At 33.4% G+C, this 15,191-nt stretch overlaps 3 protein-coding genes, 1 long non-coding RNA gene and 1 other non-coding gene across 5 annotated transcripts; 3 read left to right on the top strand and 2 right to left on the bottom strand.

Annotated features, from left to right (window-relative positions):
• Nucleotides 1-819: 819 nt before the first annotated feature.
• LOC112035933 (uncharacterized) lies at nucleotides 820-3,235 on the top strand (the record flags this gene model as incomplete). The annotated part of the gene is made up of 3 exons (XM_065766085.1): nucleotides 820-876; nucleotides 2,578-2,726; nucleotides 2,818-3,235. Coding segments are annotated over 3 exons (411 nt in total), but the record flags the coding sequence as incomplete, so codon positions are not given.
• Nucleotides 3,236-3,972: 737 nt separating this feature from the next.
• Nucleotides 3,973-5,044, bottom strand: LOC112035949 (uncharacterized). Its single transcript, XR_010626020.1, has 2 exons — nucleotides 4,931-5,044; nucleotides 3,973-4,351 (listed from the first exon to the last, which is right to left on the bottom strand). It is a non-coding gene; the product is annotated as an uncharacterized LOC112035949 (transcript).
• A 3,192-nt stretch (nucleotides 5,045-8,236) lies between these two features.
• LOC136064394 (uncharacterized) lies at nucleotides 8,237-9,206 on the top strand. The gene is made up of 2 exons (XR_010626017.1): nucleotides 8,237-8,530; nucleotides 8,622-9,206. It is a non-coding gene; the product is annotated as an uncharacterized LOC136064394 (long non-coding RNA).
• A 429-nt stretch (nucleotides 9,207-9,635) lies between these two features.
• LOC112035948 (ADP-ribosylation factor 2) lies at nucleotides 9,636-12,654 on the bottom strand. Its single transcript, XM_024068773.2, has 5 exons — nucleotides 12,281-12,654; nucleotides 11,932-12,002; nucleotides 11,146-11,265; nucleotides 10,732-10,850; nucleotides 9,636-10,155 (listed from the first exon to the last, which is right to left on the bottom strand). Exons 1-5 carry the CDS (start codon nucleotides 12,426-12,428, stop codon nucleotides 10,065-10,067), a joined length of 549 nt encoding a protein of 182 aa, XP_023924541.1. The 5' UTR covers nucleotides 12,429-12,654; the 3' UTR covers nucleotides 9,636-10,064.
• Nucleotides 12,655-12,920: 266 nt separating this feature from the next.
• LOC112035973 (D-3-phosphoglycerate dehydrogenase 1, chloroplastic) lies at nucleotides 12,921-14,768 on the top strand. Its single transcript, XM_065766084.1, has 2 exons — nucleotides 12,921-12,929; nucleotides 14,124-14,768. The coding sequence occupies exons 1-2, from the start codon at nucleotides 12,921-12,923 to the stop codon at nucleotides 14,604-14,606; spliced, it is 492 nt and encodes a 163-aa protein (XP_065622156.1). The 3' UTR covers nucleotides 14,607-14,768.
• The last annotated feature ends 423 nt before the right edge of the window (nucleotides 14,769-15,191 follow it).

Raw genomic sequence — 15,191 nt, 5'->3', positions numbered from 1 at the left:
AGGAGTAATTCAATCAAGCTTTTTCCCACATCTATGATATGGGATAAGATAGTATCTATATTGTAGAAATCTTTTTTTTATTATTTTTAAAATAGACAATACTTAGAGTATTTGTTACTTTTTATATATTACACTTCATTACATATTATTTATATATTCCCATGCATTGCGTGGGTTTACGGCTAGTAGCTATAAAACCCAAATTCTCTGTTTTCTTTGCTCCGCCTCTCTTTCCTCTCCTTCTCACTCAGTTTCATCAGCCAAACCCAAAAGCTCTAATCTGTGGGTTTCAACTTTTGATTCGCTGGAAGCTCCAAACCTTCAGTGATGGGCAAGTCACGCTCACTGTAAGACTATCATTATCATATAGGCAAACTTTTTTTTTTATTCAATTCATGCCTGGTTCATAATTAGAACCCAAAAAAAAAAAAAAAAATTTTTTTTTCTTTTTTATGAATTGGTCCAAGTATGACAATTTTTACAGTTGCTCCTACAAAAGAATCAGACGCATTTAGATTATTTATGCAAATTCTGAATACCCATTTCAGTATTTGGAAATTTATGGGGTTTTAATGCTCTTTTAGATATGCATCACCAGCATGGAGTAATAGTATTTCTAGAACATTTGATGTTTTCCCACATTGTTAGTTCCTGTTTAGTGTTCATTTGTTACATCTCTTGGTCACGTGGAATCTTTTTTATCCTCTATAGTTTGATAATTTTTGGTCCCATAAGGATTGATTGTAAATAGTTTTTATTTTTTATTTATGAAGGATAAAAAGAAATCATCATTATATATTTTCATTCGTGCTTTAATAATATGCAGAGGTTAAAGATACTGTTGCTGCCCTGAGTGCCCAGAAGGCTATTGGCAAGGTGAGATTCTTAAATTAACATTCACGTTTTTTATTGTTGTACACTTGCCAGAGTTAATTTTTGGTGCTGTTGGTGGGTAGTTTGAACTGTGTTTACTTGCTTATTGGCAATTTGGTTATTGCATTGGTTAGTATGTTGTTAAGATTTATATCATTTTTTTTTTGGTCACTAGCAAGAAAGTTCCAGTCAGGACTTGCCTGCCAAGTTGTGAAGTTTGTCTTCCTTTTGATGGACTGAATTTCAGCTCCTTTACAGATGTTGTTTGCCTATCTATTTCAGGATAGATTTAATTTAAGTAAATCTTGCACTTGCAAGAAATATAGCATTGATTTTGGGTCAATCTTTTAGAGTTGAGCCATAACCTCCAAAAGGGAATTTTGTACATAAAAGTTAAAAGAGTGTCCGAGTTTCCATACTTTTTTAAGTGATTTAGAAAATGAATTGGCATAAATTTTTGGTACTTGTAAAATAAATTATACAATATTTAGCAAAATGCAACCTTTTCCTAAACCGCAAAGATGTAGACAAATTTTAATCAAGTGGTATGCAGGATCCACAAATACATTTTGTGGCTGCTAGTGTGGTGCAACTCTGTTCTATAATGGGTATGGCAAGTTAAGGGAGTAGCATTGAAAAATGACACATGATGCCATGTATAGATAGAGCCAGATTGTTCAACTTACATGTAAAGGTGAGTACCTTCAATCAACCTCTAGGATGCAAGATACAAAATTGAGTAGTTTATTCACTACTTAATTTGGGTTAGTGACAAAGGTTTACGGAATGTGGTTCGATTGGGATCAACGTTTTGAGTTTGAGGGAGTGATGTAGGTTCAAGCAGGATACCCACTGGATGATGCTACTTGAACCCCATGAGTTGAGGTCAGGCTTTGACCTTTATGAGGGTGTGTCTATGTACCCTTTATTGTTTAGGCCCTTAAAGCATTGGTTCCTCTGTAGATAGGTGCTACTATGGTCAGGTCCATGTAGGGTCTTCCGTAGAGCAGTCAATCCTTCCCTTTTTAACCTAGCTAAAACTAAGTGAGAAATGTGAAAGGTGGACAATTGAACAGAATCTTGAACCTTCATCTCTTAAATGTCAAAAAGATAAGTTAATATGAGCCTGGATCAAAGATTTTTGGAGTGAAAACTGTATTGCAGCAAAATTATGACCTGGGGATTTCAGATATGATAAATTGTTAATTTTCCCAAATTCTCATGATTCTTTTTTTAATTAAAAAGGACCCATTGGAGTCCATAAACCTTACCAAAGCCTTACAAACCTCAGTATTTTCTCATTCCATTCTTCTTGAGTTTGTTGTCCATCCTAAGGACTTTGCATGGGACATGGTTCTAAATTCTAATCTCCAAAACAAGGAATTTCTAAGCCTTAAAAAGAACTTTTATTCGATATGGACCAATCGTTTTAAGGATAATGTTAGGACTCTATTGTGTTCCACAAGTACCAGATTGTTTGTTACAATTGTGTATTAAAATTGAATACCTCTATTTACCAATATATGAAGAAAAAAAATGTATACCTTTATTTGATATCTGAATCTAAGGTGATGCCTTTCTTTTGTTTTTTTAAACCTTTTGAACTAATATGTTGTGGCATATGTTTGATAACACTTGTAAAACTTATTTTTGAGTAATATTCATAATCTTTATTATGTTAAATATCTATTTATGTACTGCCAGAAGAAGAAACTTAGAAGCCGACAGAAGAAATTGAAAGTATATGATCTCTCATCCCTCTCAGATTTCCTTCCTGATTTGAAGACCCCGCGGCAACCAACTCCTCCTACAGATGAGTTGAAGCCAAATTGTAAATCTATGAAAAAGTTAATGTGAGCATATGAATTCCATGATTTACTTCCTGTTGCAAGCTTTTTCATTGTGATATCTGTCTTAATGTAATATCGGGTTCACTTTCATCAGCTTGAAGGAAGGAAAACAGCTGAGTACAGTTCTTAATCATCCTGCTTTCCAGTTGGATCCTATGGCTGCCATTCATCAACACCTGCAGAGCACACAACCTGTTATAGATGAGAAACCAAAGAAAAAGAAGAATAAAAATGGAGGGAGGAAGAAAAAAGCTAAGAAATCTAAGGCTTCAGATGGACCTCAATCTATGGTTATGTGAAATAAACTTTTGTCAATCTACTTCTATAAGCCATATTTGTTCAGATCTGATCCTGAATCATTCCAATACTTACATTTTGAATGCGAAATATGTTCACCTGGTTAACAACCCTATCTGGGTTTATTTTGTTTCAATTTCCGAGAGATGCTCTTAGTCCGATCAATGTAATTTTTTCCCCCTTTGATAATTAGCTTTATCAATCTGCTTCTATAATCCATATTTGTTCGAATCTGATCCTGAAACATTCCTATGCTTACATTTTGATTGCAAAATGTGTTCACCTGGTTTGCAAGTCTATGTGGATTTGTTTCTTTTCTATTTTCTAGAACTTGGTCTCAAAAAGGATTTTCTTTCAATTATAGATTTCCGTGATAATTCATTTTTTGGAAGGATGAAGTATAAAGCTGTATATTCACTTAACTCAATCTATATTTGAGTCCTACAAGCTATAAATGAAGCTGACTTGCTTGGAGTGCAGAATTACGGTTATTTAAGCACACATATGTAGTTCTTTTACCATGTAACCTTTTAGGTGAAGAAAGGTTCATTTTATACATGTCTTTAAGTTCAGTTCTCTTCCCATCTGCTATTCTATATATCGGTATTTGGATTAATAATCAATGATATACTTGTGATATTTTGTCAGTCCTTTCAAGAAAAAGAATCTGCATGCGCATGTTCTTTTTATGAGCGCAACCATCTGCTTTTCAAGTGTGAAACAACCAGATAAAGCTAAACGTCTCCTAAGCCGGAAAATGGTTTGCAATGGATGTTATCTTCTTGTACGCCAATACTAGCAGTTCATTCACAACTTTTAACATTGGAATAATGTGCATGCAGCTGATCTTAATAAATACTCCTTCAGATAGATCAATTCCCAACTGAATACAGCAACTATCTCGATCAGGCAAAAAAAAAAAAAAAAGATTGTACCAAACATTCTCAATTGGATAATGATCCAACCAGTGGTTATAATTTATCATATAATATTTGCATGTAAGAGTTGTTTCACTACCAAGTACCAACTGCTACTTGAGATATCGGAATTTAAATTTGAAATACATGTTTGCCGGCCTGCTTAGGAGAATTCTCCACTAATGCTCCAATTAGGTTGGGTTTTCACAAAAACTCTTTAGTACTTATCACATTTGGTTCTACTGATTAAACCCAGCTCAAACTTAATTGGTATAATTTTCCACGTCTTAGTTGTTGTAAGAGGCATTGGGGATGAGATCATATCATGCAGTTTTGTTAGAAATGTTGTTGGATAACCAATCAAGACCTTCATATAGTCCTTGGCCAGAGGTGGCGGAAGCACTCTGGACGTACCTGCACAATGAATTAAGTCAATCAACTAATACCACGATTCAGACTACATGTATTTTGGGCAATCCCATTTGTGTGTTTGGATTGTCTTATTAGTTGATTTGCTTATATCTTGAACGTGGATAAAAAGTACCTTTGTACATAGGAAAAGTGGGATTTTAAAAAATTGTACATAAGCAAATAAGTTTAGAAGGCTAAACCAAATGCACACTGATTTGAGATAATAAGACTTTTAATTTAGATCATATGCATAAATCACAATAGACCATGTTAGTAGTTATGCAAAAAAGTGATAAAAAAAAATATTACTTAATTTATATTTAGATAATTTTTTTTCAAGGGAAAACTATATCAAGAGTGGTTTCTTCTTCTGTTTGTATTTCTGTCAACTAAAGGGTTTGCCTTGTAGAGTGAGAATGTACACTACAAAAAGGAGAGCTAAAGGGAAGAAACAAATAAAATAGTACAGATCATTGAATGAAAACATGACTGATAAATGAACCAAACAAATAAACGGGAAGAACATGACTGATAAGACATTCTTTTTCTTTTTGATGAGGTATAAGGAAAGCAAATGCTTACCAAGGACGTTGATTGAGTGAGTATAGGCCAAGTTTATCAGCAACCTCAGAAGCACTCATAGAATCTGGAAGGTCTTGCTTATTGGCAAAGACAAGAAGCACGGCATTGCGTAGTTCAAACAACGCACAAAAAAAAAAAAAAAAAAAAAAGTGAGTCTTTATTTATATGATTATAGTTTCATGCTTTATTGCCACAAAACTTGGCAACCAATGTGCACATGCATGTCATATGGGCTGGAATATATACAATAATTTATTCTCTTATTTGTTTACACCAAATTCCACCACTCTTTAAAATACTTTGCCAAGTGTTATTTAGTTGCATGCGAATAAGGTACTAGTTATGAAAATGATTGTTGGAAAGGCAAATTGCTAAATTACAAGATTAGTACAAACATGCACAATTGACACAAAAGGCTAGACAATTTCTTGCTAAAGTTAAAAGGCTTGACTAGTAATATCTGCTCTAGCTAGTGTAACCTATTTTAGACTTTTGATCTCTAACCGATCAAATGATCTTAAGTTCGTCCATTTCTTTTGCTATTCTACTATCGCCAAAACAAAGAAAAAAGTGGAAATTGTTGAACTACCTATAGAGCATGCACTTCATACATAAAAAAGAAATTCTGAAGGGGATGTCATAATTTGACGAAGAAAAACCCTCAAGAAGAAAATAGAGATATATCTAAAAGTTGTGAAAATTCCATCTACATCACAAATGTCGAGTTTAACTCCTGTAAATTATGGAGTTGTACAAATCCAACAAAGAAGAGCTGTATAAGTAAGAGTTCAACGACAAGGAGTTCATCAAGAAGACTACAACAATGAAAAGATTGAGGTATTGACAAAGTAGTATCGAGATTTAAGGTCTTCTATTGAGGTAACTCATTTCTTTCTTTCTTTTTAAATTATCCATGAGATTATTTTATTGAAACTAAATAAATATCAAGCTTGCATGATTATTACAAATGTGTATGTGGTACATGTTGAAAATATTGCTATAAAATTATTACAATCATCACAATCAATATAACTATATCATTAGTAGCATATGTTTCATTGTCAAGAATCTGAGAAGTTCTATCAAGTCTCTTAAACTTAAAATGCTAGATGATCGTGTTCATGAGTCTCAATAAATTTCCGCTATCTCTGTCAACTCACCGAAATATTTTTAAATTGCTTTAAAGATTATACACGGTGCAAGCACCTAACAAAGACCAGCTTAAAGAAGCATATAGTCAAATAGCTTCAATTTTTATACTTCTCTATGATTCATATAGAATGCTCTTCGTAAAAAAAAAAAAAAAAAAAAAAAAATGAAGCAAAAGAGATCTAGGCCTTAGACATGAAGTATCACGTTGATCTTAAAAAATCTTGAAAAGAGAAGAGCTTGTCATCTTAAAAAGAGAAGAGCTTATCAAGAAGATCCCAGTAATGAAAAGATCGAAGTATGTGACAAAATAATGTCGTCATTTAAGACAGATCACAAAAAAGGTAAAACTCTAGGATTACAAGGAAATAAGAAAAAGTTCCACCTAGGCTATTGGTAACTTACTATTTATATATGAATTGTTCTAAAATTCTTATTTAACCAAGTCTTGGCAAGTGCATGTGCTACTTAATGCAGATATCAACATGGCCTCAAGAAGGTCCAAAACAACATAGTGTAAAGGAATCTTTCCAACAATAAGTGACAAGATTCCTTAAATGGATGTAAGTCACCCAAAAATTGCTAACTGATAAGATTCCGCCAAGACAGATGTAAATCACTGACGAAGCCTAAGTGAGAAGATTCCTTAAATCCGTAAGTCACCAAAAAATGGCTAAGTGATAAGATTTCGCCGAGACCGATGTAAATCATTGACAAAGTCTAGGTGACAAGATTCCTTCAATGGATGTAAGTCATCAAAAAAAGTGATAAGATTCCGCCAAGACGGATGTAAATCACTGACAAAGCCTACGTGACAAGATTCCTTAAATGGATGTAAGTCACCAAAAAATGGCTAACTGATAAGATTCTGCCAAGATGGATGTAAATCACTGACGAAGCCTAAGTGACAAGATTCCTTAAATGGATGTAAGTCACCAAAAAAAAAAATGATAAGATTCTGCCAAGACGGATGTAAATCACTAACGAAGCCTAAGTGACAAGATTCCTTAAATGGATGTAAGTCACCCAAAAAATGGCTAAGTGATAAGATTCTGCCAAGACAGATGTAAATCACTGACGAAGCCTAAATGACGAAGCTCCATAACTGGATGTAAGTCACCCAAAAGTGGCTAAGTGACTAAATACCTTTAGACGAGTGTAAGCAGACAAGGATTCTTACACAAACGCAAGTCAAATGCAAATCAAGAATATCAAATGTGACAACCAGAAAATGAATAAAAGAAGAAGCATCGAAGTGATCAAAAATGGTCGTCCAAAGAAATCACCTCGCTCTTCAGTAGTGATAAAAAATGGTCGTCCAAAGAAATCACCTTACACTTCAGCAGTGATAAAAAATAGTTGTCCAAAGAAATTAGCTTGTTCTTCAGCAGTGATAAAAAATGACCGTCCAAAGAAATTTGCTCACTTTCAAGACCAAACTATGATCCCTCGAATGACCAAAAAGACCTTCAAAAGGTAGATACTAAGAAGTCTTCACAAAAATACTACCATTCCTGAAGAAGAAAGTAGTTGAAAATAAAGAAGCCTGAATCTAAACAAGTCAAGAACATTCCCTAAGCCTGACCAGCATAAAGCAAAATCAGACTTGGGAATGGGGGTGCAACTGATGAGTCCTAAAAATCATTAAGGTCGTCCATTAATATGGACAACCTTGCATCATTAGTAGAGCAAAAGATGTAACCGTTCAAGCACATTCAACACATTAATGGCGACCTTTACTCATCGGTCTTAAATGCCCATCAATACGATGACTGTTACACATGGGTAATAATCACCTCCAATTATGTATAACAGCTATCCAAATCACCTATAAAAGGGATAGTCCGCCTCACTTGTGAAGGTATGTCAAAAGCTACAACAATACACTATCTAAATATGAGAAATATGGGGTGATACTAACTTAAGCATCGGAGGCTCCCTCATCGGGCACAACCCGTTGGTCTCTTCGATCTATCTCTCTTTATTTTGCAGGTCCTACAAGATCGTCTAAAGCTCCGGATTGGACGAGTGACCCAACTGATGATTTTGGCATCATCAACTAGATTGTTTGTTACAATTGTGTATTAAAATTGTATACCTCTATTTACAAATATATGAAGAAAAAAAAATGTATACCTTTATTTGATATCCGAATCTAAGGTGATGCCTTTCTTTCGTTTCGTTTAAACCTTTTGAACTAATATGTTGTGGCAAATGTTTGATAAAACTTGTAATACTTATTTTTGAGTAATATTCATAATCTTTATTATGTTAAAGTTAAATATCTATTTATGTTCTGCCAGAAGAAGAAACTTAGAAGCCGACGGAAGAAATTGAAAGTATATGACCTCTCGACCCTCTCAGATTTCCTTCTGATTTGAAGACCCCACGGCAACCAACTCCTCCTACAGATGAGTTGAAGCCAAATTGTAAATCTATGAAAAAGTTAATGTGAGCATATGAATTCCATGATTTACTTCCTGTTGCAAGCTTTTTCATTGTGATATCTGTCTTAATGTAATATCGGGTTCATTTTCATCAGCTTAAAGGAAGGAAAACAGCTGAGTACAGTTCTTAATCATCCTGCTTTCTAGTAGGATCCTTTGGCTGCCATTCATCAACACCTGCAGAGCACACAACCTGTTATGGATGAGAAACCAAAGAAAAAGAAGAATAAAAATGGAGAGAGGAAGAAAAAAGCTAAGAAATCTAAGGCTTCAGATGGACCTCAATCTATGGTTATGTGAATTGAACTTTTGTCAATCTACTTCTATAAGCCATATTTGTTCAGATCTGATCCTGAATCATTCCAATACTTACATTTTGAATACGAAATATGTTCACCTGGGTTAACAACCCTATCTGGGTTTATTTTGTTTCAATTTCCGAGAGGTGCTCTTAGTCTGATCAATGTAATTTTTCCCCCTTCGATAAATTAGCCTTATCAATCAGCTTCTATAATCCATATTTGTTCGTATCTGATCCTGAAACATTCCTATGCTTACATTTTGATTACGAAATATGTTCACCTGCTTAACAAGTCTATGTGTATTTGTTTCTTTTCTATTTTCTGGAACTTGGGCTCAAAAAGGATTTTCTTTCAATTATAGATTTCCGTGATTATTCATTTTTTGGAAGGATGAAGTATAAGGCTGTATATTCACTTAACTCAATCTATATTTGAGTCCTACAAGCTAAAAATGAAGCTGACTTGCTTGGAGTGCAGAATTACGGTTATTTAAGCACACATATTTAGTTCTTTTACCATGTAACCTTTTAGGTGAAGAAAGGTTCATTTTATACATGTCTTTAAGTTCAGTTCTCTTCCCATCTGTTATTCTATATATTGGTATTTGGATTAATAATCAATGATATTTTGTCAGTCCTTTCAAGAAAAAGAATCTGCATGCGCATGTTCTTTTTATGAGCGCAACCATCTGCTTTTCAAGTGTGAAACAACCAGCTAAAGCGAAACGCATCCTAAGCCGGAAAATGGTTTGCAATGGATGTTATCTTCTTGTACACCAATACTAGCAGTTCATTCATAACTTTAACATTGGAATAATGTGCATGCAGCTGATCTTATTAAATACTCCTTAAGATAGATCAATTCCCAACTGATTACAGCAACTATCTCGATCAGGCAACAAAAAAAAAAAGGAAAAAAAGATTGTACTAAACATTCTCAATTGGATAATGATCCAACCAGTGGTTATAATTTATCATATAATATTTGCATATAAGAGTTGTTTCACTACCAAGTACTACTGCTGCTTGAGATATAAGAATTTAAATTTGAAATACATGTTTGCCGGCCTGCTTAGGAGAATTCTCCATTAATGCTCCAATTAGATTGGGTTTTCACAAAAACTCCTCTTTTTGGTACTTATCGCATTTGGTTCTACTGATTAAACCCAGGTCAAACTTAATTGGTATAATTTTCCACGTCTTAGTTGTTGTAAGAAGCATTGGGGAAGAGATCATATCATGTAGTTTTGTTAGAAATGTTGTTCGATAACCAATCAAGACCTTCATATAGTCCTTGGCCAGAGGTGGCAGAAGCACTCTGGACGTACCTGCACAATGAATTAAGTCAATCAACCAATACCACGATTCAGACTACATGTATTTTGGGCAATCCCATTTGTGTGTTTGGATTGTCTTATTAGTTGATTTGTTTATATCATAAAGGTGGATAAAAAGTACCTTTGTACATAGGAAAAGTGAGATTTTAAAAAACTATACATAAGCAAATAAGCTTAGAAAGCTAAACCAAATACACACTGATTTGAGATAATAATACTTTTAATTTAGATCATATGCATAAATCACAATAGACCATGTTAGCAGTTATGCAAAAAAGTGATAAAAAAACATAACTTAATTTATATTTAGATCATTTTTTTCAAGAGAAAACTATATCAATAGTAGTTTCTTCTTCTGTTTGTATTTCTATCAACTGAAGGGTTTGCCTTGTAGAGTGAAAATGTACACTACAAAAAGGAGAGCTAAAGGGAAAAAACAAATAAAATAGTACAGATCATTGAATGAAAACATGACTGATAAATCAGCCAAACAAATAAACGGGAAGAACATGACTGATAAGACATTCTTTTTCTTTTCGATGGGGTATAGGGAAAGCAAATGCTTACCAGGGACGCTGATTGAGTGAGTATAGGCCAAGTTTATCAGCAACCTCAGAAGCACTCATAGAATTTGGAAGGTCCTGCTTATTGGCAAAGACAAGAAGCACGGCATTGCGTAGTTCAAACTGCGCAAAATAAACAAAAAAAAAATGATAAAAAGTGAATCTTTATTTATATGATTATAGTTACTCATCAATTTAATACTTCTATAAGCACAGATTTTTTTGTTCTTTCTATATTGGGATGAAGAATTCTCTAAGCATAGGATTAATTGCACAAAAAGAAATTCAAGATATAATCATAATGGAGATTTTCAATACTGAAACATTGATTTGGAATCTATTTAACAATGAAATTCTAAGTTAAGAAGGTAAAATCTAATTCCAAGTTCCTAAGTTCTAACACATTGTCCTTACTAACCTCAACAAGAATACGATGTAGCTCATTCCTAGCTTCTGCAACTCTTTCTCTATCATTGCTGTCCACAACAAAGATTAGTCCTTGAGTATTTTGAAAGTAATGTCTCCATAAAGGTCGAATCTGTTTAATAATGAAATTCAAAGCATATGCAGCATTATTAAATTTCATAGAACATAATGAAAAAACCGTTATTGTTTTAATATTTTTCAAGAATAAAGATGAATTCTTTTATTAATTACAAATTGGGTACCCTTCAACCTTTCTTTTCTACTTTAAAGAAAATAAAATGTCTTTCACTATATTATAACCATAAGTAGAGCCAGAGTTCAAATCCCTGTTGTAAGCAAAAACAAAAACAAAAATTTCCACGGTTCAAAATTGAAATGGCAATTACAAATTATATAGCAGTATTAGAGACAATGGAAGGTACATGAGATTAATTCTATGAAATGTGTCTCATCAATGCATGAAATATTTGAGAGAAATAACCTTGGAAAATTATAAGGTACTTATGATTAGGTTAATGGATTGGGATACTTTGATCTTTGTTGAAAGATGAGCTAGATTAACTAATTCATCTTTCTTCATAATCAAATTTAACCCTTACATAACTCAGTTGAGTTACTGCAACCACTTGATTTTATTATGGATAAATATTTGTTATTTTCACTTTCTCATCATGCAGAAATCCATTTTTCATTTTTGAGGCCAGAAGAGAGGAGGCAGAAATTTATGTGCAAATCACTAACAAAGGAGTTATGCCATAGAATGATATCAAGCTGGTACCTTATCTTGTCCTCCTACATCCCAAACAGTGAAGCTAATATTCTTGTACTCTACAGTCTCCACATTAAAACCTGTTCCATTAAAAATGAAGGCAATAGATCATTATGTATGAAACAGTTAATCAAACAACAAGGAATTATCACAGATAAAAGATCTGAAAAGTTTCTAGCTCAATCTATAAAACCATCACATATATACAATGAAAAAACTATAAAAAGAAATAAATTCTACCTAAACTTTGAAATATCTTGTGCTTAAGCAACAGAAAAGGAGGTAGTTCCATAGTGACATTAAGCATTAAACATAATCATCTTATTTAAATTGTAAGAGTTTCTAATGTAGTAGTTACCAATTGTCGGTATGGATGTAACAGTCTCTCCCAGCTTGAGCTTGTACAAGATGGTGGTCTTCCCAGAAGCATCAAGACCCAGCATCAGAATCCTCATCTCACATTTTGTAAGAAACCTCTTTGCTAGTCTAGATATGATAGCACCCATGCCACTTTACCAACAAAAAAAGATCAACTAGGATTAAAATTTTCAAACAAAACCTCAGCAACAGAGAAATATTGGAAGAGAAAGAAAATGGAATGTTTCATCAATATGAGAACTTATGTAAGAGACAAACTTAAGGAGAAACATAGGAAAAAGGATATCTTTGTATTTAAAGCAAGCACCAAATGGGACATTGTGTGGTGGAAAGGAAAAGGAGAATAAATTCTGATTTTAGAGAGGCACAAATTATATACTTATATTGTATTGTTCAACTTCATTAGTACTTGCCATCATATGGGACCCTCACAAAAAATGTTGGTGTACTAGATAGCCAAAATTCTTTTGGTTGCTTGGTAGTTAAACAGTAGTGTGTAATGTGTATTGGACTTTTTATAAAGCCTACACACACGTCTTTGTGCCTAACAAAGCTGAAACAATAGATCCTTCTCAATAAGCACTTAGAATGATGCCCCAATAAGAGCTAATTGATTCCAGATGGTCCAGGTTATTGTTCTTTCCTGGAATCCAAACTATTTCAAATAATCATAACTCTTAATAATACAATCTTTTTCTTCACACTGCTTATCATAAGCATTTTTTTTCATGCAAGCCTGTCCAAAAGCGTAGAAGCAAACATTCCCAGTATCATCATTGAGCTAAATAAACTCTTATGCATTTATTGTCCTCAAAATAATACTACTATTTGGAAAAATATTTCTTAAGATAGTGCCATATTTTATTTTATTTTGTTGAAATATATTAAATTCAAGTATCATTGTGATGCTTTCAGTTAAGGCAAACATTTGAATATTATGTTTATATGAAATATGCTTTCCAATAAGATGTTGATAAAGTAGATAAATCACATTTGGTCAATTTGATATCATGTACATCTCAAAATTTAAGTAAGTCGGGATAAAACGGCTATGTTCTGCCAAGCATATGGATTCCGTAACAATATATTTCAAAATCTATATCTATATATTACTAAAAGCTGAAGCGTAGCGTTTAATGTTGCTACGCTCACATTGAGCCACATCATCAGCCACGTCATCATTTTTTATTTCCAATTTTTGTTATATATATATATATTTTTAAACATTTTCTCATTTAAGATGACTTAAAAACTCCATTATTTAAACATTTAAATATCTTTTAACCATTATTTTTATTATTAATTTTCCAAAACTCTCCCTCCCTTTTACCTCTTCATCTCCCCACTACTTTCTTCCTTAATATCATTCTTTCTCTACCTTTTTGTTTTCCTTTATTTTGACTCTTCTTATTCTCAACATCTTACTATAAATTTAGCATTTCTCTTATCATTCTATGCATAGTTTACTACACAAAAAAGGCTACCTCTCTCTCTCTCTCTCTCTCTCAATCTCTCTCTCACAATTTGTTTTTCATTTTTTGTTTGAATTTTTTTTTTTTTTCATTGCATTCTTTATCTCTATTTTAAAAACCTCATTGACAAATACCCAAAACCAATTAACCCAAATACTCTAAACAAAAGCAAACCAAATGTGACACAAATATCCTAAAGAAAGCAGATTCCTTTTTTGAAAGAAAAGAAAGAAGATTCTAACTAAATACCGTTATCAAAACAAAATCTAACCTTGAAACAAAAATCAAAGATTTAAAATCAATCCGACAAGAATACCCAAAACTAATCATTATTAATGCCATATTTGTAAGACCATAAGTTCAAAATATATAGTAGGAGGAAGTGGTGTGAAAACTGTTAAAGCGACGTATGCTAGTTCTGCTAGAGCTCCTGATGATCTTGACACCAAGCTTCTTCGTGCCATGATCACCAAGGGTATCATTGAGCCCATTTCCAGTGTGTTTGTGAATTTGGTTAATGCTGATTTTACTGCTAAGCAGAGAGGTCTGAGGATATTAGAGGAGAGAATTGTTCTGGATGGTTCACCTGAAAGCCCGCTTGATTTTATCCAAGTCCAGATTGCGAATGTGGAATCCAAATTTTCCTCTACAACATCAGAGTCTGGGGAGATTAAGGTCGAGGGACGGGTGAAGGATGGGATTCCCCATCTGACAAGGGTAGGATCTTCCGAAGTTGTAATGGCAATTGGTGTGGATGACCAACCAAGCAAGGAAGCTTTGAAGAAGATTGGTGAAGTTTTGGCCATTGAAGAGTTTGTTTTTCTCAAGTTGTAGTGTGGATCACAATTACTACATTTTTCTTTTTCCTTTTTGGATGGTTGGCATTAGTCATGACCACATCCTAGCGCCGATTTTGATAGTGTCTATGAGTGTTGTTGTAGCTTGATGGAAAGGAAGAACAATAAATTAGCTTTGCGATGAAAAGTTTGTACTGCATTGAGTTTCCATGTTCCCAAATTCAATTTTCTATTTTAATCTACCCAGTTGTAATTGTATTACTTAATGGATGCATGTTTGGTTCTGTCTTGGTATAGTGTTGCAGTCGTTTTCCATGAAAATTTTACATTTGTTGCAGTCATTTTCTAGGAAAATTTTACATTTGTTTTCACATTGAGAGATTTAAGTATTCAACCATGATGATTGATTGATGAGTTTTTTCTTTTTAATAGGCGAGGCCCAACATGTGAGACTTTAAATAAGAGGTAGAGTGAAGGAAATGAGGATCAAAATACATCTTAAAAGAAAGTCAAGTAAACTCCTTGCAATACATCACTATATTAAAGATGCGTACTTGCAATTGTCTATTGTTATAAAGGAGTGGAACTGAAACATTGATATTACCAATCATTAGCATATTAT

Source organism: Quercus suber, unplaced genomic scaffold (genome assembly GCF_002906115.3).
Source record: "Quercus suber isolate HL8 unplaced genomic scaffold, Cork oak 2.0 scaffold_679, whole genome shotgun sequence".
NCBI lineage: Eukaryota > Viridiplantae > Streptophyta > Magnoliopsida > Fagales > Fagaceae > Quercus > Quercus suber.
The sequence above is the reverse complement of the archived record's forward strand: the minus strand, read 5'-3'. Positions and strand labels throughout refer to the sequence as shown.

Coding starts and splice junctions, on each gene's coding strand:
- LOC112035948 (XM_024068773.2), bottom strand. CDS start 12,428: ATGGGTGCTATCATATCTAGACTAGCAAAGAGGTTTCTTACAAAATGT. Junction 10,851..11,145: donor TACATCGTATTCTTGTTGAG/GTTAGTAAGGAC, acceptor TATTTTGCGCAG/TTTGAACTACGCAATGCCGT. Junction 10,156..10,731: donor TCACTCAATCAGCGTCCCTG/GTAAGCATTTGC, acceptor TTCATTGTGCAG/GTACGTCCAGAGTGCTTCTG.